The sequence below is a fragment of the Exophiala mesophila genome (assembly GCF_000836275.1).
Source record: "Exophiala mesophila strain CBS 40295 unplaced genomic scaffold supercont1.1, whole genome shotgun sequence".
Taxonomy (NCBI): domain Eukaryota; kingdom Fungi; phylum Ascomycota; class Eurotiomycetes; order Chaetothyriales; family Herpotrichiellaceae; genus Exophiala; species Exophiala mesophila.
In genome coordinates this window covers 1,608,112-1,630,662 of record NW_015622504.1, presented here as the reverse complement: position 1 = coordinate 1,630,662, position 22,551 = coordinate 1,608,112, and the positions used below count along the sequence as shown (strand labels likewise).

Below are 22,551 nucleotides of genomic sequence, written 5' to 3'. Positions count from 1 at the left end.
GTCGGTAAATATAATGTCCGAACCCTGAGATTTATCCACCCCTCGTCGGTTCTCAATATAATGATATAATTCTGAACTCACAGCAGGTTCGACTAGAGAGTGTATCAAATGCTACGTATACGATCACAAGAGAGATACCCCATTGTCTTCGCATTTACATAAAATAAATTGCTGGCCATTCAAAGCCAATTACACACTCAGAGCAAGGCGCAAAAACCGCAATCAATGAGGCAATCATCAACAAATCCCATACCGGCTGGTCTCTAGTGTGGGAACATGTATTGGAAAGAATCGCACTTGAAATGTCTCTTCAGATCCTATGTTGTAACCATCTGGCCACGGATTGGTCGAGCTCGATTGTGTACATGGCATTGCTGCGGAGTTACTTTGCATTGTTCAATTCAACCCTTGTACCCCAAAAGCGCCAGTCACATCTCAGTCCCATGGATAACTTTTTCATCTTGTCCAAATCTACCCCCTCAATAACAGCCGTGGTTCTGTATTCAGCCGTGATTGAAACATTTACTGGTTCTCGGGTCGAAGGGATCTGTACATGATTGAGTTAGTCGTGCTGTCACCAAACTGGGAACAAGTCAAACATACCGGACAGCCTTGCCAGCGCGCCAGATCTCAAGATTGCGAATCTCCTCCAACTCCTTCTCATACTTCTCTCTGTAATCAGGCTGGCTGTTATACTCAAGCGATCGCTTGGTTTCACTTCCGTTCCTGACGCTATCGTAGAGGTCGTTGAAGACGGGCTTCAAGGTGTCCTTGAATCGGCCTGACCAGTCGATGGCACCACGTCGTGCAGTGGTGGAGCAAGCAGCGTACATCCAGTCCATACCGTTGGCGCCGATAAGAGGATAGAGAGACTGAGTGGCCTCCTCGACGGTCTCGTTGAAGGCTTCGGAGGGAGAGTGGCCGCGTTCTCGGAGAACTTCGTATTGGGCCAGGAACATACCGTGGATACCACCCATCAAGCAGCCACGCTCACCGTAGAGATCGGAGTAGACCTCTTTCTCGAATGTGGTCTTGTAGAGATATCCACTGCCAACGGCGACGCCGAGGGCGACGGCCTTCTCCTCGGCCTTGCCAGTCACATCTTGGTAGACGGCAACGGAGGAGTTGATGCCACGGCCTTCACGGAAGAGACTTCGAACGGTACGGCCGGAACCCTTGGGTGCAACGAGGATGACATCAATGTCGGTGGGGACCTCGACCTTGGTGAGGTCTTTGAAGACGGGGGAGAAACCGTGGGAGAAGTAGAGGGTCTGTAGGAAGAGGTTAGAGAGACCATGTAAAGTTGATGTTGGTCATCTTACCTTTCCCTTGGTCAGCTGGGGCTTGATAGCCGGCCATGTCTCACTCTGAGCAGCATCACTGAGCAAGTTCATGACGATGGTGCCCTTGGAGATAGCCTCATCAACATCGAACAAGTTCTTTCCTGGGATCCAGCCATCTTGTTCGGCCTCCTTCCAGGAAGCACCGTTCTTTCGGACACCGACAATGACATTCAAGCCATTGTCACGCAGGTTGAGACCTTGGCCGTGACCCTGGGAGCCGTAACCGATGAGGGCGAGGGTATCGTTCTTGAAGTACTCCTACAGGCAAGGTCAGTACTTGGTCTCGATATTTTCGATATTTTCAGACAAATGATGCTTACCAGAAGCTTCTCACGGGGCCAGTCCTCTCGTTCTGAACAAAGTCAGTCAGCCGTAGGGTCATAGTAAGCTGGAGATTGGAGGAAATACCATAAACGGTCTCCTTGACACCGGCAAAGTCGACGGTCTTGACACCGCGAGTCTGCTGTTGAGAAGGAGGGGCCAAGCTAGATCTCGAAGCTGCGACGAGTGGTCGTGTAGCGACGGCAGACACAAAGGTCCTCCGGGAGATAGCTGGGACTGTGGCCTTTTGCTTGGAAGCAGTGCGCAAAGTTCTGGCAAAAGTTTTGGACGCCATTGTGAATGAGGAAAATGGAAGTAAAAGTGAGAGGAGATTCAGGTATTTGAGTAAAGAGGATGATTGAATTTCGAGTCACACACAGATGGATTGAAATGAGATACAGCAAAAGTCCGGGGAAATTTTTTGGCAGGGCAGGAACAGTGCAGCAGAAGCGGCAGGAAGGCCATAGCAGTGGTCGCAGCTGCCAGGGCGACAGGTACGGCTCTGATTGGCTGTACGGCGTTGGCCAGACCGCGGCATAGTGAGATGGAGACCGGAGAAAATCTAGTCTCCCCGTGACTCATCCACCGATAGCCTCGCCACCTTCTCAAACAGCACATGATATGACACGGATATGACACGCGACACATACAAGAGAAACTCCACATGTCATCAAGTAGATTATATGTATCTAGTCTGTGATCTTGGGAATGGTATATCTGGTAACACTCGGTGGAGGTGGACGTAGCTACGGAGGAATTCCAAACGTTGGGGAACCGGTGCGGAAACGCCGTACCAACTGCTGCTATATTTCCACCCTCCCACCTTCGAAAACGCCCATGTCGCAATGCTAGGGTTGGCAATATAAAAATCAATAGCAGAGCCACGCAGTATCTCTAGTCGTCATGTCATTCACCTGCTTCGGGCGTCATGGTCATCGGAGAACCCTGTCGTAGCTTTGTCCGCGAACTGCACCACCTCCCATGGCCGTTCTTGCATTGCGTCTAAATCCTTCACGGTTGGTCCGCAAATCTTCTGCTGCTTCTTTATTGAGGGGATCCGATGCATTGGGTTCGAGGAACAAAAACTAGTCACAAAAGGATCAGTCATGACACGATAACGATTTGCGCCACGGGCTGACTCACCTGCATGCCGACAATAACGGCGTTCAGGTTCAGCACGGGTTTCCAGTCTTCTCGAAGAATATTCAGGCAGACATTGCCCTCAAGATCAATGTTGGGATGGTATATCTTTTGCGTGCACTTGACTTTGGGCGGATCATGGGGAAAGTTCTGGTTGATGACAAAACTGAACACGAAACTGCCTCCTTTGTACATGCCCTCGTCAGGTTCGATCGTCAGGGTGAAGTTGAGGATGTCGTCGGGGTTGGGAAATGTTGTCTTCATAGTGCTTCCGAGGGACAACTCGCTGAGATCTGCACCATGCTCTGGTCAACATTGGTTTATCTTGCTTAGAAATCTCTCTCTGTACTCACCCTTTTGTACTCTCAACTGCGCGGCCGTCACCTTCTTCTTTTTCTGAGTAGGCCCTTGAGACTGCTCATCTTTCTGCTGCTGCTGCTTCTGTTCAACGTCAGCGTTGTTGCCAACTCTCCGGAGCCGCGGTTCCTGGTCTCACCATCGACCATATTTTCATCATCTTGGGCAGAGGTGTCTTGCTGAGCAAGAAGCTTCTTTCAGTGGAAGAGGTAATCGGTCTGTCGGAGACTGCTAGAATATAGATGGAGCGGCCGCAAATGAAAGGCAAGATCGAGTTTCGAAGGTGGCGCCGTAGAGTCAGTCAATATGATCTGGGGAGTGACCGCAGCCTAATCTCGTGATCTCGGAGAAGCACCAGCAACGCAAATCGGCCGGATCTTTGAGGCTAGGAGAATTCGATCGAAACGATGGCACACAGTCGCGCGTGTCTATGTGGTTTTAGAGACTATTAATCCTTTCATAGGTTTGTTCTGGTGTGGAGATGCTGGTGAACGAAGCGATAATGTGCACGGGAATATCAAATGACGCAGTGGCTGTAGCCAATCAAGGTTGTCACTACCAATTGAGGACGGAAATGTCCCTGATTAGGTAATTCTTCACAATACGCCTTCCGAGACTATAATGTTCGTCGAGGTTCTGTGATTATGAGAGAAACCTATCATCTGCCCGCATCTACCACCGATCCGAATTTGTTCATACAATCTAGATTGACACTTTTGGTTGGGATTAGACACATCAGTATGTGACCAAGGCTTTTACCTGACGTGTGCCCGCAGTCTGCCAGGTTGAGACCCCTAAAGCCATCTCCAATAACCGTTAACTAGCAATCCGAGAAAAAACTTAGGCTTGCCATGCAAGAAACACAATACAAGGACTGGTGCCTGTCTATCGTCTACTGAAGCAGCACAACAGTCCCGTCCTTCCGAGGAACCAACAGCATCCCAGGAAGCGAATCAAAGACAAAACGGCCGTGGTCCATAGAAGAGCTCGGAAGAAGCCTTCACTTCGTTGTGTCGCTTGGGACTGATAAATCATTAGTAAATAGCATCTCTGGAGACCGAAAAACAATCAGACTTACCGTGAGCCCAAAGGTGGAGAGACTGTCGCTTGTTATAGCCACAGCAAGCAGCGCGTTTGAAAAGATCCAAGTTGCTACCAATCGAGTTCGGAAGTTCTTGTATGAATCTTCCAGTGTCTTTTCGTTTTCCTCCACTGGCGGAACGTATGGGGCTAATGCTCTTCGGACGGTGGCTTCGAATTGACTGTCAATATCCGCCTGAGGTTTGTCAACTTCCTCAATCACCGCCGTCTTGCCTTTTTCGTCTTTCTTGGTCTGGGCAGATGGTAGCACATCTGCCTTGTCCGAACCTTTGGTACCCCAGGACACGTCATGCCAGTTGCTGAACGCATAGATCATTAGAATATTGATGAATGATGGCATCAGCAGGAGGTACTGGATGAATGACGTGAACATGTGCCATGGGTCGAGGTAAAGGAAGGAAGCCACAAAGTACAGTCCGAAGGTTGCCGCGAGAGCAATAATGACAATACCCGGTCCAGTCGATGCGAAGAACGACCTGACGAATTCGTTCGCACCCTCGTTGGTGACAATATCTGTTCCATCCTCTGTGGTAAAAGCCCGGACCACCAGGTATATCGATAATACTATTACATATAACTGGATGATAGCAAACACAACGAACGAGATGATGTACGCAATCTTGGAGCCTTTGGGTCGGTTGCCGAGAGCCAGGATGAATTGAAGTAGGAGAAAACCCAAGTAGGCATACTGCAAGAGGGTGTTGATGATTGGTGTCGCAGTGTTGCCAAAGGGGAAAGCCGAGTTATTGTTGGATTCGGATGGTTGTCCCACCAAGTCCATTAGAACCTTGGTGGTGAGCCAGAATGCTGCAAGAGAAAACCAGGAGAGGACGACCGAGACGATGTTGTAGATCATCTGAATGTGGAGGAAGATCATGCGAATGATATTGTGACCGGACTTGTACATGCGACTGAAGTGCATCAGCGAGTAGATGGAAGCCGCGAAAGAACCGTTGAGCCATCGTCGACGCTGTCCAATGAACTCGGGAGCTCCTTCGGGCACATCTGTCTCGGCGCGGGATGCTTTGACATAGGACAAGTGCCACTTGGAGCCGGCTTTGGCGACCAATTCGAAACACAAGATACGATCCTCGGCCAAAAACATGTTCTTTTTGAAGATGTTCATACCTTCAATACCCTTCTTGCCCAGTCGGGCAGAAAGAGTGTGATCGCCATGGAAATATTGCTCTAGAGGACGGCCCATGATCGCACGGAATCGATAGGCCGAGAAGGCACCAGGCAACACACTGACATAGCCAAAGGAGCTCTCCAGAGGTTTGTCAAGAATATTGCTGATCTTGTACTCAAAGTTCTGCGCGGCAACCAGGGGGTTGAGAAGCTTTCGTCCAAACACTCCGCCACGACCCAACATGGCATGGATTTCACCGCAGGCGCCGCCGAGGTCTTTGTCGTTGTAGAATGCTTCCCAGAGTGCCATCAAGGACTTTGGTCCGGGCTTCGTACCAGCATCAAGCAGAATACAGACCTCAGGGTTCAAGATGCGACCAAAGGCGTTGAAGAGCCATCGATGCGAGTTGATCTTCTTGCTATTCTTCTGCTTCAAGCAAAAGATCATCTGCACAGGTGGCAATGATGTAGCATCGTTTTCGGTTGGCCGAATTAGTTGTTGATTGGGAGTAACGGAAAGTTGAGTGGTGTATTCAAAGATGTGCACGACAGTGTCTTTGCCATCCACGTCCTTCTTCATGATGCCATCTTGATAGACACCAACCGTGGCCAAGAGATCAAGGGTGTTCTTATCGCAAGGGTCGATACCATCGAAGACAAGACAGACAACAATTTTCTGCCACGCGGGACCACCCTTGTTCCAGAACTCTGATTTCTTGAGGTTGACAATATCTCGGATATTTTGCATAACACCATGCAGCGTGCGGGCGGTCAGGACCTTGTCCTCATTGTAATAGGTGATTGCAATAAGGAGCTCAGTATGTCGGTTATACATGACTGGTCGCAGATTGTAACCGTTTGAGAGTGTGAAATCATCCGGATCACAGGTGGCAGCAGTGTATCGCATGTGAGTGAATTCTTCACTACCTCCTTCTAGGTCATTGCGGTATTTTGGTAGGACGGAGTTTTGAATGGCGCTAGGAACGGGGTAATCGATGCTGAGGACACTACCTTGGACCAGTTTGACCTTTCTTGTGGCATAACGCTTGAGGGTTCCGTATCCTGGTGCTTGTCTCTGCCTCCAGGCCTCGGTTGAGTCCACTCTTGCATAAGGTTCTTGTGGAGGGCCAGAAGGGAACCCGGCTTGTGAGTTGCTCGCACCATAAGCACCTTGTTGATCATAGGGGTTGTTCTGCAATTGTCCTCCGTATGCGGTCGTGGGCACCTTTGAAGCATCGCCGCCAGCGTATGTTTCGTTCAAAGTGTAGACAGATTCTTGTCCTGGAGTGAGGGGTCGGGAATGGGGAGCATCGTATTGTGTGTTGTAGGCTGTATTCTGCGAGAGTAACGAGTGTTCTGCTTCATCGTCGGAAGGACGGTCTCCCCTTCGATATCCCTGCCGATATCGTCAGTGATGACCATAAAGAGAGGAGGGACATGGAACGGCTTACCTGTCCACTGGAGATGTCACTCAATTGATGACCTTGATCATAGCCGCCGCCATAACGGTTGGCCATTGTGTCGTGACAAGTTGTTGATGGAGCACTGTTGCAGGCAGGGTGTCACACGATTTCACTTGAAATCTGATGGATGTTTTGGTTTGAAGATGACAGCCTCCAGGGCCTTGGAACGCAAAAGCGGTCAGGGTGGGATGTTAAGCAACGCCAGGAACGAGACGGGGCCAGCGAGGGCTGAGGATAAGGGCAAGAGACCAATACGCAAACAGCCAAACAGCGGGGTGAGGAGGAAGGCTGATTGAGCGAGTAAGGAATCTGTCAGGAAAGAGGAAAAGCACAAAGGCAAAGAAAGTCGCTGAAAGACTGATTGTCACCAACAGCAGTTGCGTGCAGTGCACGGATGAGTTATGATGGATGACGGGTCTGAATAAGACAGCGAGTGAAGATGCTTAGGTCTGGTGGTGTTTCAAATTCTTTGGAGGCCCGGTTCTGTGGCGCTGTGTTATAAGGATACCGACGCAGCGCAGGCTAAAAAGCAGGTTACTCCGCTTTGAGAGATGATAACTCCGCAATAATGCACTGCACGGGAAACTTGCGAGTTTCCAAGAGATAGAAGGGTCCCCTGAGTGACAGAGTGGGTGACTGATGATGGTCGCAACGGGCGAGGGCTGAATCATGAGTGGTTCCTATCCCGGCAACGTGCACACGCTGATGACGATCGTTGCGTTCCCTGTTTGCAGGCTGTGCTCACCAACTACATAGTCTAGTCATGTTAGGACAGCTACCTACTCTTTTGCTGTACAAATAACAAGGTCCCAGTGGTCTCAGTGGTCCCTTTCAGTGACATGTTTCGGTCACCCAAGGATCTAGTCATTTGGACTAGACCCTTAGGTCAGGTGCGGTATGCCAGGCAATTCCTCCATTGTGAATCATTGCTCGAGACAAATGCGGCGACTACGAGTATGTCGTCGAGATTTCAGCTGCCTCGTAATTTTGCCGTCGTCTGATGAGCCAACACGAGGCCAGAGGCCGCTCAGGCGCTAAGTAGAGGAGAGCTGACCTGCGTGCTTGCCTGCAGTCTTTAAAAGTATTGGCCTCGGTTGAGCCTTCCCTCTTCCCTTTTCTACAAATTACGCAGTCATACAATGTCTGGCAAGAGCTACAGCAAGGTTGACAGTCTCGTTTCAAGTTTTGGTCTCGCAGAGTTTGCTTCTCCGCAGTGGTCATTCTATCGACATATCGTCGAACCATCTGGCATCTGAAGCAGAACTGATCATCAACCCCTGAGTTGTTTCTGGAGATGAAACATGGTTTGCAGTTACGGAGTCGGCCGGCGGGACCGAGGGGAACGCCTGGAACCCTAATTGGCTCGAGCCTCTATGAAGTCGGGGCTGTTGCCACACTGCTGTGACTGCCAAATGCTCGGGGCTTTGTTGCTAGGCCAAGTGGGGGAGCAAAGAGGGGCGTTTCTGTGGCTTGACTTTGCCTTCGCTTCTCTTGTCACTTGCAAGCGCGGCCAGTGCGTCTATGGTCTACGTACTCTGGGGCTTAGCAATCGTTATCTTGCTTTTTTATTTATGGAACGAGCCGCAGGACTGTACTTAGTGCATGTGCAGTATTACTGGCACAGTGGTTCACTTGGCCAAAGCCTTTCTGAACCCTACCGTTGTTTGACATGGTGACATGGTCGATGACTCTGTCCTACTGCTGCCAGGTCGCCGCTGGAACCGACTCACCTATCCCATGACTCTTTCTGCGCGTAGTCAAATCCATGTCTGGCAACATACAGTATTAGGTGACCGACACCACCTTTTACCTGCAAAGGACATCGGGTGGCAGTGGGTGAGCATTGGCTGAGACTGCACGCCTCGCCCTGACATACTCCTGCGGAAGAGGTATAATAATGGTGGACTGTTCGCCTACTCAGATACAGTCAGCCTTGTTTTTAGCATCAGCTCAAGCCTCATAATGGAAGTAGCCATCTGTGTCGCCTCGGCCACCCCTTCATGAAGGTACTCAACATCAGCAAATTGCGGTAGGCTTTGTGGATTTCCGGGACGGACGGGATGGAACATCAAGCACTCAGGCAATGACTTTAATCATGATGGATTACAGCGCCCGCCCCAAAAACAGACTGCCATAAAGACAGTACCTCCAGATGTGTCGGATCCTGAGTCTGGGGGCTGTTGCGTTGGAGGCGCGCCACCTGTGGCGCAGGGCATAGGTACCACGAATGCATCGTCACTACTGAGACTCTCTCGCCTTGAGGCGAGTCAATTGTACTGTATTGTACTGTAGTGTGCTGTGCCTGAAGGACTCATAGCTCGTTTCCTACCTGCTTTTAAACTCACGATGCCTGTTCTTCGAGCCAACTTTGCATGAGTGCGAATGTAACATATTGTTGACTAGGTTGAACTCGTGCAGCGATCCTTCATGCTCTGATACTCAAACTACGCAGATGGTATTCGGCATCACTTTACGAAGCAAGCCATTCAATTCTCTCCTTTCCCGGGGTACGTCTCATTGGATCCGTGAACCAGGTTCTTCTCGACGCAATATCATCGGTCTATTTGGGGAGATTTTGGTTGTTGCTGTCAACGAGGCATGAACTGACACTCCCAGCCAGTTGTCCAGGGTGCTTTGAATATTTACATCCATATGTATCTACGAGCACCGCATATCATTCACCGCTTCCAGCGAAGTAAAAGTGCGAAATTTCGCTTCGTGTCCGATTGATCAACATGCACGTGTAAAGTGAGATGTTTATGGCATTACCTTGATCCATGTAAGGGCAAACTTGCGAAAAAGCACATTGTACAAGTCTATTGGACGAGCGGCTCTCGATCTTTCGTGGAACATTAAGATTTGAGGCCCTTGGGGTTGCTAACCATGTCCAGTACTTGGGCGCAACGATAGGAACTGGGCATGGAGGTTAGGGAGTGGGCTGATTGTCACAGCCCCTGCAAAGGCGGGTTTGAAGGATGGACCCAGCGTTGGTGGGCACCGAAGAACCCCCATTGCCCCCTCTCAGGCCCACCTGCAGGGGTCCTCGATAGGGTGTCCAGGCCAAATGGGCGAGTGTCATCGTGCCTGGCATGCCTGGTTTGGCCTGGCTTGTGTTCCTAAGTGCCTGGTTGCCCATCTCATGCCCACGCGGCCACGCCTGCGCATGCCTGTCCCTCAGTTGAGTTGAGACCTTGCGTGCTTTTCCTCCAACCGTAACGCGTGGCTCCACTTTGAAGCCTGCCGTGCCTGCCCATGGGCTGCCCCTTCATCTCCCAGACCCAGTCAGTGGAAGCCAATTCTCTGGATTCTGGGCGCTGCAGCCAACCATCGGTGCCATCCCCCCAGCAAGTCCAAATTCCCGCCTAGGAGCTGCTCGGCTGAGAGGTGCCATGGCTCGTTTGACTTCTCACGCTTCTGCATATCGGGGCCTTCATTCTTGGTTGTTCAGGTACCCAGCCAATCCCATGTCCAGTCCCCCCAGAGTCGAGAACTCGAGATCTACCTCGCCTTTCTCCTCTCTTCATGAGCCATCCACCATCTCATCCTCTGTCCATTATCACCAACTGCTGTTCGATCATTCCAACAACTTCGATTCTTATATACCCCTCGCTTTTAGCAACGATAACGAAAGAAAAACCACCTCTCGCTTCACCCTAACACGCTCGTTTCCCTTGACCTTTGTCCACTTCATTCAATCACGACGTCCATCGCATACGACCTCCCATTCAATCATATCGTACACAGAATCTAGGTGGAAGAGCCTTTCGACCTGCTGCACAGGGCTACGAACCGCGTCAGCGCGTCTCAACAGCTTTATCGCCAGATCAAGCCTGCCTCAGAATAAAGAAACCACACCTTTTTTCACCGATGAAGATCTCCTAGAACCCACGTTCAATACACGACCGAACAGCCAAGATGGTCTCCTCTAGCTCTTGTAAGTCCACCAGCTTGATATGCGATGCAGGTTCTTGTTATTGACCAAGTTGTTTTAGATATCGAAGCATTCAATCATCCCCTTTTTCGACGTTGTGTACAATGTCCACCTGAATCTCCCCCGTGTCCCTCTTGTGCGGCGGATGAGACATGTTCGTTGAAAGCAGCATCTTGCGACTCTTGTGCATCGACCACATGCGTCAAGCTCGGTTCAATACCTGGGCAGACTGCCCCTAAAAGTGAAACCCCTGTTGGTGGCATTGTCGGAGGCGTTATCGGTGGCCTCGCTTTTATTGCTATCTTATACCTCATCTACCACTTCTGTGTAAAGAGGAAACGCAGCAAAGTCGAAATCTGGGATCCTCCAGAAAAGCGAGATCAGTCAACTTTGCATCGCTCTGCTCGACATTCCACTGCTCACTCGATTGCATCTACCGTACTCACCCGCGCTTCAAATGTCATCCAGATTGCCTATATCCCGGGGGTGACCGTCCGATCACCTCCTCAGTCTCCTGGTTTGGTTCCACCGGTGCCGTCCATGCCTGGTGGAGGCTCCACAGCCGGGACACCTGGTCCAGAGCAGCACTTTTTCATGCCTGGCGATCTCAGAGATTCGACCTGGTCCGATAGTTCATTTGATCCCCGTATCAGCATTTCACCCAGTCTCTATCGCGATTCAGTCGCCACTACAATCTATCGAAGTGACGCCATTGTTCCACCCATTCCTGCCCAACACGCTTTCCGTGGCCAGGCCAATGTTGTCAGTGTCAAGTCAGGGGCTCCGACGCCCGCTAGCGGGAACACTCCCAACACCAGAACACCACAAATTCCATCTACTCCCAATTTTGGTCAAAACGGCAGCTCCATTATTGCTCGAAATGTAACAGCCCGGCCAATCGAAGTGAAAAAGGCCAACCCCGGTACCAAAGTCCCGACCCTGGCCAATCTTGCGAAAGAGAACTCTCGCAGGAGCTCGCCGTTGAGTCCCAGCTCAACAGAGCCTGACAAGTCTCCAGCAGCCTTCTCTGACGAGAAAGAAGTCTTGGTCAGTTCATCAGCAACCACACCCATTTCTGAAGCCGCACAATCACCTCTATCTCCTATCGCCATCCCACGCCCTGCATTTGCTGGTAATGTGGCTCGGTCATCGGGAGTGAGTTCAATGTCACCGGCCGGAAGCCAATCTGAGAGTGGACCTCCCGGTCCAACGCACAGGCACACCAGCAGCAGAAATGCCGCCCTGAACGCCATGATTGAAGATGCAATCAACCGCGCAAAGGACCCCCAGCATATAGGTGCCACCGCTTCAGGGTCTCGCCCCGAGTTAGCGAAGCATGATTCTGGACCATTTTCTGACGCCAATGAAGTCAAAGAAAATGTTTTGTGACTTTTGGAATAGGTGTTTTGGAAAGGAACAAGTGGCGCAGAACTATACTCGATGAACCATTGCATTTGATGGAATGATACCATAGGATGACAGTTTAGCAATTGACTCAATGTTCTGGGATCTACGATAAGCAATTTGGAACTGTTGAACATGAAATTCTGACCTGGACTGTGAAGTAAAAGTAGGAGTACTCGAATGAATGTGTAATCACGTGCCCATAGGCAGAATAAAGCTAAGCCATGTTGAGCGAAGCTACAGAGAGGCACTTAAGACGCGAACACGCGACGCGCCAACGCGTCTGTGCCGGGCGTCCCTCTGGCGTCTCCATGCATGCGCACCGTCTTTAGCAGTCGTTTCTTCATACTTCTAGTGCCCAAATGAGTCTCTAGAGTGACTACCACAGGTAATTGAAGAGTGGGCTGCTTCGTGCAGAGTTCTACCGCAGTAAGCGTACATACAGTTCGCCATGGGCATCAAAATGGCTTCCTCATCACCGCGACAAACATCGCCCGCAGAAGAAACCGATGCCAACTTGCCCGACTCCGCTCAGATCTCTGTCAACGAGATCAAGATGGAGGAAGCATCATCGCCTCAAAATGTCGCCCAGCCAAGCGGAGTGGCACTCGAGGATCTCTTCGATGATGATGAGGACGAGATACAAGCCGAGATGGAACTCTCAAGTACAAACAACATACCTTCTTCTCCTCCACAAACAGCACCCACAATGTCTCCGGAAACCAAGACCAACGGCGAGCAAGAATCCTACTCGGACGCGATGGTGATGCAACAGTTTTACGCCCGGTTATTTCCCTTTCGCTCTCTATTCCAATGGCTCAACCATTCTCCCAAGCCAGGTCCAGACTTCAGCAACCGCGAGTTTGCCCTAACCCTTCCAAACAATGCTTACCTCCGATACCAATCATATGCGACGGCAGATATGCTCCGCAAGGACATTCTACGACACAACCCATCCCGATTTGAGATTGGGCCTGTTTATACGACGAATCCCAGAGACAGGAAAACCCTCAGAAAGAGCAGTATGTTTCGACCGCTGAGTAAAGAGATTGTGTTCGATATCGATTTGACAGACTACGACGATATTCGGACGTGCTGTACAAAGGCAAATATCTGTTCCAAGTGTTGGTCATTTGCCACCATGGCGATCAAAGTGGTTGACGTGGCTTTGCGAGATGATTTCGGGTTCGAACACATCATATGGATCTATTCGGGTCGTCGTGGTGTGCACGCTTGGATCAGCGACAAGGACGCCCGAGAACTAGATGACGACAGAAGAAAGGCAATCACTGGGTACTTTGAAGTCCTGAAAGGAGGTGTCCAAGGTGGCAAGCGAGTGAACCTGAAGCGACCTCTGCATCCCCACCTTACCCGCAGCCTTGAGATTTTGAAACCATATTTCCAACAAGTACTGATCGATCAAGACCCCTTCAAGTCACAATCAGGACAAGAGCGACTACTACAGTTAATTCCGGATCGGTTGCTGAGGGATGCACTAGCGAAGAAATGGACCAGCAGTCCTGATCGACCAAGTACGCGCAAATGGGCAGACATTGATTCCGTCGCTGCAACAGGGGTCAGCAAGACTCTGGACACCAAGAGTCTCATGGAGGCCAAGCAGGACATTCTGCTCGAGTATACCTATCCCAGATTGGATGTTGAAGTCGGAAAGAAGCGAAACCATTTACTGAAGAGTCCTTTTGTGGTACACCCCGGCACCGGAAGAGTCTGTGTACCTATCACTACCAACGGCGACATGGAACGTGCCGAAGCCTTCGATCCATTAACGGTACCGAAGGTGACGGAGCTACTTCGTGAGGTGGATCACTTTGGAAGCAACGGCGGGCCAGCTGAGCAGGACAACGGATTTGTTCAGGATGGACCTACCATGCGGAAGCTCAATGACTGGGAAAAGACCAGCTTAAAGCCTTATGTGGAGATCTTCGATGGATTCGTCAAGACGCTTCTCAAGAGCGAAATGACGCGGGTCAAGCGGGAAAGAGACGAGGATGGTATCACCGGCGCTGATGGAATGGAGTTTTGAACTTGAACGACAATGAAGAACTGTATTGATTCGAGCATGTCATGACTGGAGTTGGGTCATTGAGAAGAGACCAATAAGTATAAGGTGTGGAAATTCCCAGGTCTGCCAGGCTTACTTTACTTAGCTGAATACAACATTGTCTATGACCTATGATCTAGAGCGATGCTTTGGCAGGCAGAGACGGCAACTTGAAGACACGCCTTGCATTCTCGCCCATGAAGTCTTTAACCACTTCAGGTCGCAAACCACCAGGCACTTGAACCAAATGCTTGTCTGCACTGTCCACACAAGCCTTCCAAGTCAACTGTGGGAAATTCGTACCAAACAAGACCTTTTTCCTCCCCGTGGTGTTGGCAAAAGTAATCAGCTCTTGCGGGTAGTACTTTGGCAAATACGCCGACGTGTCGATATAGATATTCTCATGTTTCCACGCCACTGCCACCATCTCCGCCGTCCACGGATACCCAATATGCCCACACACAACTTTCAACTTTGGAAACTTCAGAGCAATAGTATCGATATAAGGAATCGGCCGACCCGTCTCACTCGGACACAACGGACCCGTATGTCCGACCTGCGTGCAGAACGGAATATCCAATTCAATGCACTTGACATATAAAGGCCAATAATGCGCATCGGTCGGAGCCAGATTCCACAACCAGGGTACGATGCGAAGACCCTTGAAGCCTTCCTTGACCACATAGTGTTCGAGTTCCTTGACTGCGCCGACGGGATCGTGTAGGTCGACCGATGCAAGGCCGAAGATTCGATCTGGATACGCGCGTGTGAATTTCGCGACGTCTTCGTTGGAACTGAGGATTTTGCCGGGTCGGCGCCATGAGGCGAGACAGATTTGGGACACGCCGGCGGCGTCCATCATGGCGATTACTTCATCCGGTGTGGGTGGGCGAGATACTAGTGCTGGATCGACTTTGCTTTGTTCGAACAGGCGTTGGATTTCGGGGAAGTCTCCCTTGTGGTTGGTTAGTCTGCTAGCTCGTCTGGTCTATGGATATCCAAGTATGTTCTTCGACATGTAACTCGGTCATAAGTTCTTTTGTAGGGACTTACAATATGTAAATTCGCCCATGCGTCGACGATGGGCATATTCTTCATGTTTGAAGCCATGTTCGGTAAGGCAGGCACTCAGTATTGAAACAAACTAACTTGTGCATTGCCATCCGAGTATACAACTCGTGGTATATTTAGATGGTCTACATTTTTGGTATTTGCCTCGGTACCGAGAACTCCAACTTGAGTTACAGAAATTGCTTCGTATTCGGATTCAAAGTCTTGGGTGATACACCCCTCGGTCGAAGGTATTCATTATTATTACTGAAGTAGATCAATACCAAGAATATCTACCCTGAGGGATCTCCATCGTCTATTGATTTTCCGTGTGGAATGTAAAGGAGGACTTGTGAGTAAGTAGTGTCAAAAGTTGAAGCCCTAGTGGGGTGCAAGAAACACATGCTTAAAATTCGTTAGACTAGACACGATACAGTTAGATTTGAAAAGAACAGCCTATTACCTAGTACTTAAGGACCTGATCATCTCCATTTCTTACTCACTCAAAAATACTAAGTCGTCTCTCTCTCTCTCTCTCTCTCAAGCCTTGGGTCTTTCGGATGCCATCCGTAGCCACCAAAAGGACCATGTCACCATTGCTTGTCAGGTGGATTTTGACCAAGTGCCGAAATCAGACCCTGTGGGGGACGATTATGTACGATTTCGAAGAGTTCAACCAGTAACCAGAGAGCAATTGACAAGCCAGATGCTGGATTTGGGAATTAACGTGTGCGCAGGTACGAGGAGATGCTGCACGGCCCTTACAAAGCGTCTGTTCTGGAGCTTGAGATGACGTTTATGAGTAACTTCACCCACTGGTGCCACCTCATAGGCACCCACTGCACTGCACCTGAATTTCCTAGGTATGACCTGTGTTCTTCAAGGGCGCCTCGGGCCCCTCGTGCCTCCTATCAAGCTTCCGGAGGGTTGTTCCCTAGACACAAATTTGGGAAAACTTAGCTCGACGTTTGGTGGCTCTTGTATCCGCAACCCATGTCATCGATCGATCCGCTCCAATCAAAGACGAGTGACATCTTCCCAAGAACGTCATGATATACTCGTACAATTATGCAATTAATCATTGAGGATACCTCAAAATCATCATTTCTCGCTGCTCTGCTTGCATGAGAACGCCACTCTGCAGGATATTTCCCAGTTACTCCTTCCTCGACTCTGATCTATTGTCTTGACTGCTCTTGCACCATATATACCCCATCTCCATCTCCATCTCCCAACGTCTTGTTTGTTCTCATGCAATCCGTCCAATCCTTCATTCAAGCACCTGTCGAAAGTATCAAGTCCACCGTCATGTCTAACGATACCTCCTTCTCGGCCCATGTGGCGAACCAGTTCACCTCGTATGAAAAAGACCGTCAGGCATCATCCAAAGATACTACCTACACCACCAGCAATGGCGTTCCCATGGCTCATCCATACGAGACACAGAGAGCAGGTACAAACGGACCCTTGTTGCTGCAAGACTTTCACTTGATCGACCTTCTATCTCACTTTGATCGTGAGCGGATCCCCGAGCGTGTCGTCCACGCAAAGGGCAGTGGTGCCCATGGATTCTTCGAATGTACCAATCCTGCCGACGACATCACCACTGCCGATCTCTTCAGCGCCAAGGGCAAGAAATGTCCCGTCACGGTTCGGTTCTCTACCGTAGGTGGCGAATCAGGCTCTCACGACTGTGCTCGTGATCCTAGAGGATTCTCCGTCAAGTTCAGAACAGAAGAAGGCAATTGGGATATGGTGGCAAACAACACTCCAGTCTTCTTCTTGAGAGATCCTGCCAAGTTCCCGCATTTTATCCACACGCAGAAGAGAGATCCCTCGACCCATTTGACCCATGCGGACGATTCAACCATGTTCTGGGATTACCTCTCGCAAAACCCCGAGTCAATCCATCAGGTCATGATCTTGATGGGTGATCGAGGTATTCCCGACGGCTATCGTTTCATGCATGGCTATTCCGGCCATAGTCTCAAGTTCATCAACAAGGACGGCGACTGGGTGTATGCCCAAGTCCACATGAAGTCCTTGCAGGGAACCAAGTTCATCACGCAAGAAGACTCGGCCAACAAATCTCCCGATTACTCTCAAAAGGACCTGTACGAGGCCATCCAACGTGGTGATTTCCCCAAATGGACCGTCGAAGTCCAGACCATGACACCGCAGGAAGCCGAAGAAGTGTGGGAAAAACAAGGCATCAACGTCTTTGATTTGACTCACGTGTGGCCACAAAAGCAATTCCCACTGCGCAAGATCGGAGAATTCACTCTCAACGAGAACGCCGTCAACTATTTTGCTGAAGTCGAACAAGTCGCCTTCACCCCATCACACATGCCTGCTGGCATCGAACCATCCGCCGATCCAGTCCTTCAATCCCGTCTCTTCTCCTACCCAGACACCCACCGCCACCGCGTCGGCACAAACTATCAACAACTCCCCGTCAACGCGCACCGATCCGGCTATCAAGCCGGAAACTTCCAACGCGACGGACCCATGGCATTCTACAACCAAGGTGCTCGCCCCAACTACCTCTCGTCCATCGACCCCATCCAATTCCAAGAACGGAAAATCGACATCGACAAAACCCACGGCCACTTCATCGGCAGCGCCGTCTCCTTCCTCTCCATGATCAGACCCGAGGACTTCAATGCCCCTCGCGCGTTATGGGAGAAAGTTTGGGACGAACCTGCTCGTGAGCGATTCATCAACAACGTCGCTGGGAAAATGGAGGTGTGTAAGAGTCAAGAGATTCTCAAACGACAAATTGCAATCTTCCGTGAAGTTTCGGATGACATTGCCACGAGATTGGAAAAGGCAACGGGAATCAAAGGGTATGATGGAATCAAGAATATGAAGTTCAATGGCACTCACAATGGTATGAATACTGATCCTGATATTCGTCGTGCGAATGGTATGACGGATGCGAAGACTCATCCGTCGGTACACAATGGTGCCCCGATTAAGGGGTCGCATCGAGGTATTCGGGCTTATTGAGGTGCTTGTGGGTTTATGGGAAACAGGGAGCAGGCGTTGGTTTGGTTTGTAGATACCTTAGTCAAGGCTATCCGCCATTCATAACCTATGCGTTGTTGTTGTGTAACAATAACTTTGACGTTCTTGACGAATAATAATGTCATATCATCCATCCATTGTCGTTTTTTGATCTTCGTTTTGGTTTGTTAAAAGTGACATGACTTCGTTACTGAGACCTATGTAATCGACAGGCCATGTTGATAGTGATGATTTGTACCTCTCTGGTGGAATGAACCGTTCCATGAAAAGGACCATGTCCTTATATCTTGATCCATCCGCTAATCCTCACAACTTCACAATTTCAACTTCAACAAACCGCCATAATCAGGCTTCAGCCCCACTCTGACGAGAAAGTCATCAAACGCCGCCCCTTGCACACCCAGACTCTTCAAATGTCCCTCCTCAATCTGAACCAACAACGGCGTGCCCAACATCTGATCATCACAAACGGTGGCCCAAATTTGCCGCATAAACCCCACGAGAGTCTGCACGAATTGCGCCGGCGGATATTTGGCCTCTAGTCGTTCGAGTCGACAGGTCTGTGAACTCGTTGATGCTGCGTCCGCGATGTGGAATTCAGAGAGGAATCGTGCGCGTGTTTCGGTCCATAATGGGGTTTCGACTACTGGAGAAGATATTGTTGCGGCAGGAGTCTTGGTCTTAGTCTTAGTAGTAGTGTCGGATCTAGTAGTCACATCGTCGTCGTCATCATCTATGTCTGGGTGTTCGCGAAACAAGTCGTTGATGAGCCATGCATTGTCGCCAGGTGGGTTTTGTACGTAGCCCCAGGCGAAGCATTCTTCGAGACGAGGTGGACGTGGTCCAGCAGGAGAAGCAGTGTCTTTGCTCACTGGGATCTGCATACGTAGGGAGTCGAGACTCGCTTGTAACATGAACTCGCCGGCGATTTCGGTCCATGTCTCATTGGGGTCTTGACGGATGGCGGCCATGATGTCGCCGGAGATGTCCATGAAGCGCGGGATCAGTTGGAACAAGCCAGGTTTGAATACGGGTGACGATGACGAGGGCTTGTTGTTTGTAGGCCGGACCTTGACTGTCCATGCATTGTAGATCTGTTTCTCGACGTAAAGCGATAAACTGCCCTGCGATGACATAGGCTCGGCATTTCTGGCAGCGAGCCATGCGCGTCGACTTCGTAGTGCTTGAAATCCATCAGACCGTAATGCCTGCTGATGTGCGGCGGAGAAGGTGTGTTGTTGTTGTAGTAGTAGTTGATTGTCATCCTCTCTGGCGATGCTGGATAACAAGACGAGGAATTCCAGTAGTTTGAGTCCCAGGCACAACTCCCCCGACTTGACGTAGCCTGCGTGGTTCAGATTGAAGAGTCGCATCAACGTATCAAAAATGGATAGTAGTCGACTGGCTTCCCCGGCCTGGTCTGGGTCCATACAGTCGTCGGACAAGGCGTCGAGATGTGCCTTGGTAGCATGGTACAGGGCGTACTCGAGCATCATCATATCCACATCGAATTGTAGTTCCGGGTTTGCACAGCGTGTGTCGGCCATGGTGAAGGATGTCGAGCAGTTGTGGTTGCTTGAGCTGGAGTCTAGAGACTAGAGTCTGATCTCCTCTAGTTGGGCTTGGATGGAATGGGTCTCCTCTTCTCTGTTATGATATACACAACTGCAAATCTTCTTAACTCGGCGCTGGAGACGAAGGACCGTTCAAGGACGCGCCCACGACTCCAATCTATACGCGACCATGTGGTCAACGACAAAAGAGATCAGACACAACACTGACACTGACACTGCTGCTACCAGAGAATGGGTTCCGACCAAGGCCTAACAAAGACCAAAGACGACCTACTCTCGCGACTACGTATAGCCTCGAGAGTGAACTGTCTGAGTCCCAGGTTCAAGAAACAGGAAATCAGCAGAACAGGCGGTAGATCAATGCCAGCATTATCATGTCAGTTCGGTGCAGCCTCGGTCTACGATGATGGATGGGCGGGTTTCCCATTGATCACGCGTGTCTCCGTCTTATCCAATAAGATCCCACCCGGTGGGTCTGGATAATCTCTGCAGCCGCCGAATCGAATCACATGTTTTCACATTCACGTGTCCTTCAAGCACCAAAAATGACCATTTCTAACCATTTCTAACCATTTGCGACCATTGGTGCCATTGCCATTGGTGCCATGTCTTTTGGTGTTTCGTAGACGCCGACACCGCACCTCGTGAAACACTTCTGGAAAGGGTCATGGACCAATACGCAACCTTCGATTGAAATCTAGTGTTCAACATCATGCATTTGGCTACAGATCTACGCTTCAACTTTCAACCCCTTTGGAGCCGTGTATCCGACAGAATGGCCCGAGTGGTCAGGATCCAAGAAGTTCTCAAAGCAACTCCAGCCGGTTATGTTAATTCGCTCATCGTTTCTTCCCCTTGCTGCCTTTTGTTGTCGACCCCTTGACTTGGCCAAGTGGTGCTGCGTGTTTGGTCTTGTCGAGGTGCTTGAACAATTGTGTCTTGGAGGGGAACTCGGCTTGACATGCAAGGCATTGAAACTCGGAGCCAGATGTCTCCACCCTTGATGGGTTTTGCTGGGCAGCCGCCTTCTTTGCTCGCTTCAGTTTCGCTTTGCCCATCTTCGACATGCCTGTCCCTTCTTTGGACGATCCTTCCAAGTCTGATGTTGTTGGTGTGCCGTCCAGGTCGGTTTGGTCGAGACTGGTTGACAAATCCTCCATCTTGTCGCCGGCGAGACGCTTCTCGACCTCTGACCGAGGGGCATAATCGTCATCATCCTCGTCGGTAGTATCATCGTCCTTGGCTGAGGTGGAGTCTGGGGGGATAGTCGTCTGAGAATCCTGGACAGATGTCGCTTCATGGTCGCTGTCACTCGCCTCCGATTCCAAAGGAGTAGCCGCATCCTCGCTCTCCTGGTCCACGGCATCCGCAGCCGGATCCAGCGTCTCGGTTCCTGTGGGACGACCTTCTAGATTCAATGCTCGGCCTTCGCTTCGCATCTCCTTCTGCAACTGTTTCAGTTGCTTGGTGTGCTTCTTGCTCTTTTCGTGTGCCTGGAACTGCGCCTCGCTCTTGAACGTCTTATCACAAACCACACAGTCGTAGACATGATCTTCCAGATCCGATTCGCTCGAGAAACCCCCCTCGTGCTCGTCTTTACTCTGGGACTGCGCCCAATCGGGAATCACTGTGGTATCCGCGTCTTGCAATTGTGCTTGTCTAGCTGCTCGAGATCGTGCCGCCTGTGCCGCCGTGGCCTCGCGGAGCGCCTTCTGCCTCTCGGCTTCAGACTTCTGGTTGTTTTGGACCCGCGGGTCTCGTTTCCTGACGAATGCCACTAGAGACCGTACGGCTTCGTTGAATTCTTGAACCGCATCCTCGCGAAGTTTCTTGTTCTCTTTCTCCATTAACCTTCTGATACGTCGGTCAGGGGCTTCCGATAACCGATACTTGTCTTTCCAAATATAGCTCTTCTTGGTTCCGAAACCGGTCCACATCGCGTAGAAGGGACGGACAACATCATTGTAGTCGTCGTTGTCCAAGCCAAAGTCGGGATATTCGGGGGCATCTTGGTCTTCCCACTGGCACGCGATCTCCTCCTCTCTGGCTAGTTGTTTGAAGAAGTCATTTAGTCCACCAAAGAATCCACTCGGAGCATTGGTAAATTCCAGGCGACCATTAAACTTCATCATCAATTGGACAACCTCTTCCGACGTGGTCATTCGGGTATTGTAGGAGAACTCATCACTCCCTGCGCCACCGGCCGAATCTCCTCGCAAAATGATATCTCTGTGAGAGTCATACCAGGCTCTTTCTTGAGGATCCGACAAAACCTCGTAGGCAGATGAGATCTCGGCGAACAGTTTGGTGGCATTCTCCACGTTGCCATAGTTTCGATCTGGGTGCAGTTCGAGGGCTTTACGACGGTAGGCTTTCTTCAATTCATCTTCGGTTGCCGTTCGCTCGACGCCTAGCAGTTCATAGTAATCTGTCTTGACTGCCGTTTCAGGCTCGGGCTCTGAGTTGTTGGTGGACTGTCCTTGACCCATCTCGAGAGAGTGTTTGGGTCCTCAAATTTGAACAATCAACCGAAGTCTGTGGGAATCTCAACAGATGTCATCTCCAAGATCGAGCAGACATAAGGATTTGTGGTAGGCTCGGCCACACAGACAAGGTTGCTGTGTGGACTGGGAATTGAAAAGTTGCAGAC

At 50.4% G+C, this 22,551-nt stretch overlaps 8 protein-coding genes across 12 annotated transcripts; 3 read left to right on the top strand and 5 right to left on the bottom strand.

Moving 5' to 3' along the window:
• Positions 1 to 72: 72 nt before the first annotated feature.
• On the bottom strand, positions 73 to 2,082 carry PV10_00527 (ketol-acid reductoisomerase, mitochondrial). Its single transcript, XM_016364623.1, has 5 exons — positions 1,752 to 2,082; positions 1,664 to 1,695; positions 1,323 to 1,601; positions 604 to 1,271; positions 73 to 547 (listed from the first exon to the last, which is right to left on the bottom strand). Exons 1-5 carry the CDS (start codon positions 1,957 to 1,959, stop codon positions 523 to 525), a joined length of 1,212 nt encoding a protein of 403 aa, XP_016228272.1. The 5' UTR covers positions 1,960 to 2,082; the 3' UTR covers positions 73 to 522.
• Positions 2,083 to 2,322: 240 nt separating this feature from the next.
• Positions 2,323 to 3,665, bottom strand: PV10_00526. 5 transcript variants are annotated; one of them, XM_016364618.1, is made up of 4 exons: positions 3,301 to 3,665; positions 3,158 to 3,245; positions 2,808 to 3,097; positions 2,323 to 2,749 (listed from the first exon to the last, which is right to left on the bottom strand). In XM_016364618.1, the coding sequence occupies exons 1-4, from the start codon at positions 3,319 to 3,321 to the stop codon at positions 2,597 to 2,599; spliced, it is 552 nt and encodes a 183-aa protein (XP_016228267.1). In that variant the 5' UTR covers positions 3,322 to 3,665; the 3' UTR covers positions 2,323 to 2,596. The 5 variants fall into 5 exon arrangements, with proteins under 5 accessions (XP_016228267.1, XP_016228271.1, XP_016228270.1 ...); XM_016364622.1 differs by having other exon boundaries at positions 3,158 to 3,665; XM_016364621.1 differs by having other exon boundaries at positions 2,808 to 3,245.
• Positions 3,666 to 3,772: 107 nt separating this feature from the next.
• On the bottom strand, positions 3,773 to 7,484 carry PV10_00525 (chitin synthase 3). Its single transcript, XM_016364617.1, has 3 exons — positions 6,842 to 7,484; positions 4,240 to 6,786; positions 3,773 to 4,184 (listed from the first exon to the last, which is right to left on the bottom strand). Exons 1-3 carry the CDS (start codon positions 6,905 to 6,907, stop codon positions 4,047 to 4,049), a joined length of 2,751 nt encoding a protein of 916 aa, XP_016228266.1. The 5' UTR covers positions 6,908 to 7,484; the 3' UTR covers positions 3,773 to 4,046.
• Positions 7,485 to 10,768: 3,284 nt separating this feature from the next.
• Positions 10,769 to 12,173, top strand: PV10_00524 (uncharacterized protein; the record flags this gene model as incomplete). The annotated part of the gene is made up of 2 exons (XM_016364616.1): positions 10,769 to 10,787; positions 10,846 to 12,173. 2 exons carry the CDS (start codon positions 10,769 to 10,771, stop codon positions 12,171 to 12,173), a joined length of 1,347 nt encoding a protein of 448 aa, XP_016228265.1.
• A 466-nt stretch (positions 12,174 to 12,639) lies between these two features.
• Positions 12,640 to 14,232, top strand: PV10_00523 (uncharacterized protein; the record flags this gene model as incomplete). The annotated part of the gene is made up of 1 exon (XM_016364615.1): positions 12,640 to 14,232. The coding sequence occupies one exon, from the start codon at positions 12,640 to 12,642 to the stop codon at positions 14,230 to 14,232; it is 1,593 nt and encodes a 530-aa protein (XP_016228264.1).
• Positions 14,233 to 16,410: 2,178 nt separating this feature from the next.
• On the top strand, positions 16,411 to 18,453 carry PV10_00522 (uncharacterized protein). Its single transcript, XM_016364614.1, has one exon. It carries the CDS (start codon positions 16,552 to 16,554, stop codon positions 18,307 to 18,309), a length of 1,758 nt encoding a protein of 585 aa, XP_016228263.1. The 5' UTR covers positions 16,411 to 16,551; the 3' UTR covers positions 18,310 to 18,453.
• On the bottom strand, positions 18,346 to 20,269 carry PV10_00521 (uncharacterized protein). Its single transcript, XM_016364613.1, has one exon. It carries the CDS (start codon positions 19,872 to 19,874, stop codon positions 18,642 to 18,644), a length of 1,233 nt encoding a protein of 410 aa, XP_016228262.1. The 5' UTR covers positions 19,875 to 20,269; the 3' UTR covers positions 18,346 to 18,641.
• Positions 20,270 to 20,597: 328 nt separating this feature from the next.
• On the bottom strand, positions 20,598 to 22,527 carry PV10_00520 (uncharacterized protein). Its single transcript, XM_016364612.1, has one exon. It carries the CDS (start codon positions 22,388 to 22,390, stop codon positions 20,741 to 20,743), a length of 1,650 nt encoding a protein of 549 aa, XP_016228261.1. The 5' UTR covers positions 22,391 to 22,527; the 3' UTR covers positions 20,598 to 20,740.
• Between the last annotated feature and the right edge of the window lie 24 nt (positions 22,528 to 22,551).